This window comes from Alligator sinensis, unplaced genomic scaffold, assembly GCF_000455745.1.
Source record: "Alligator sinensis unplaced genomic scaffold, ASM45574v1 scaffold1000_1, whole genome shotgun sequence".
Classification (NCBI taxonomy): domain Eukaryota; kingdom Metazoa; phylum Chordata; order Crocodylia; family Alligatoridae; genus Alligator; species Alligator sinensis.
In genome coordinates this window covers 839,570-840,858 of record NW_005842478.1, presented here as the reverse complement: position 1 = coordinate 840,858, position 1,289 = coordinate 839,570, and the positions used below count along the sequence as shown (strand labels likewise).

General features: G+C 49.9%; 1 protein-coding gene across 1 annotated transcript in view; it reads left to right on the top strand.

The window, feature by feature from the left end:
• The first annotated feature begins 22 nt into the window (after positions 1-22).
• Positions 23-1,289, top strand: part of HERPUD1 (homocysteine inducible ER protein with ubiquitin like domain 1) — a 9,442-nt gene continuing 8,175 nt past the window's right edge. The window contains exons 1-3 of the mRNA XM_025212711.1: positions 23-76; positions 715-792; positions 881-955. Coding sequence (XP_025068496.1) covers positions 790-792; positions 881-955 — 78 coding nt within the window. The 5' untranslated portion in view covers positions 23-76; positions 715-789. The remainder of the gene's footprint in view (positions 77-714; positions 793-880; positions 956-1,289) is intronic.

Below are 1,289 nucleotides of genomic sequence, written 5' to 3'. Positions count from 1 at the left end.
CGCCGGCGGCCCCGCCCCCGCCGGTACCGTGCGGCAGCTCAAGGCCCGGCTGCGTCGCCTGCTTCCTGAGGCGCCGGTGAGGGAGGGCCGGCCCGGGCGGCCCCGGTTACTTGAAGTGCTGCAGCGGGTTTTCCTGGGGTTTGGCGGTTTGAGCCGGGCGTGGCGCTGCGCGGGGCGCCGCCTCGTCCCTGTGGCCGAGGGGTGTCAGTGCTCAGCAGGGGAGGACTTTGGGCGTTGAAGCCTGTGCTTCGGTGCTGGGCTTCTGGGAAAGGGGCGGGCAGAAAACAAGGTGCGAATCCCCTTGCTGCGGCTGGGAGAGCTGCGGGCACACGGGATCCCTCTGCTTCTCAGACAGGAAGAGAAAGTCCTCCTGTCAGGTTTCTGGCCCACCCGATGGACGGACAACTCATTCCTGTTTTGTAGGAGTTGCTATGTTTCTGTGCGAGTTTCTGAATCTCCAACATCAATTTTGCACATAAATAATCAGCGGGTTTGGTTGCATCATCCCACGCTGAAACAAAAGAGAATTGTGTGCAAAGGATTTGGATGTATTTATGCTGGGGGTGTTTTTTGTTGTTTCTTTTTTGGTATGCCTTTGACAAGAGTTGGGCCTCTGGGCTTTTGTATACTCAGCTGCTGTCATGCCTGGCTGCTCAGCATTTGCATGCGTTTGAGAGAATAGTAACCCAACATATTTTTTGTTTTCTTTCAAAGCCTGAAGAGGACCAGAAGTTGATTTATTTGGGGAAGTTGCTGCCTGATCATCTTTATCTGAGAGATGTATTGCCTATGGTATGGCAGTTGCTTGCTTCTGATAGTTGCACAAATTAAATGACATAGGAATATGTTATCGTTTTAATGCCTTGATTTCTGTCTTTAGCAGGAGAAGTTGTGTGTTCTTCACCTGGTGTACAACTCCAAGAGCCATTTAGAAGTGCAAGAAACCAGTTCAATGGTATGTTAAATTAATACATCAGTCTACTTTTGCTTTTCTGGGTGTGGACAGACTCTGCAAATTTGGGATTTATGACTTCAAAGCAGAATTATTTCTGAAAAAAGGTTGACCCACGTCATGTAAATGCAGGGGCAGCATTGCTTCATAGGGTAGCTGTTATGCTAGTACTAGGGGTGAGACAACAGCTACATATTTGGAGTAAACATTTGTAATGGCTTGTTTCGGAGCTGAAACATCTTGAACCAGGTTATGGCCATTGCATGTTGTATCCAGCCTGGTTAGCGGTCTGTCTTGACCTGGTGGCCAGGGTAATACTTGACCTGCTGACGAGGAA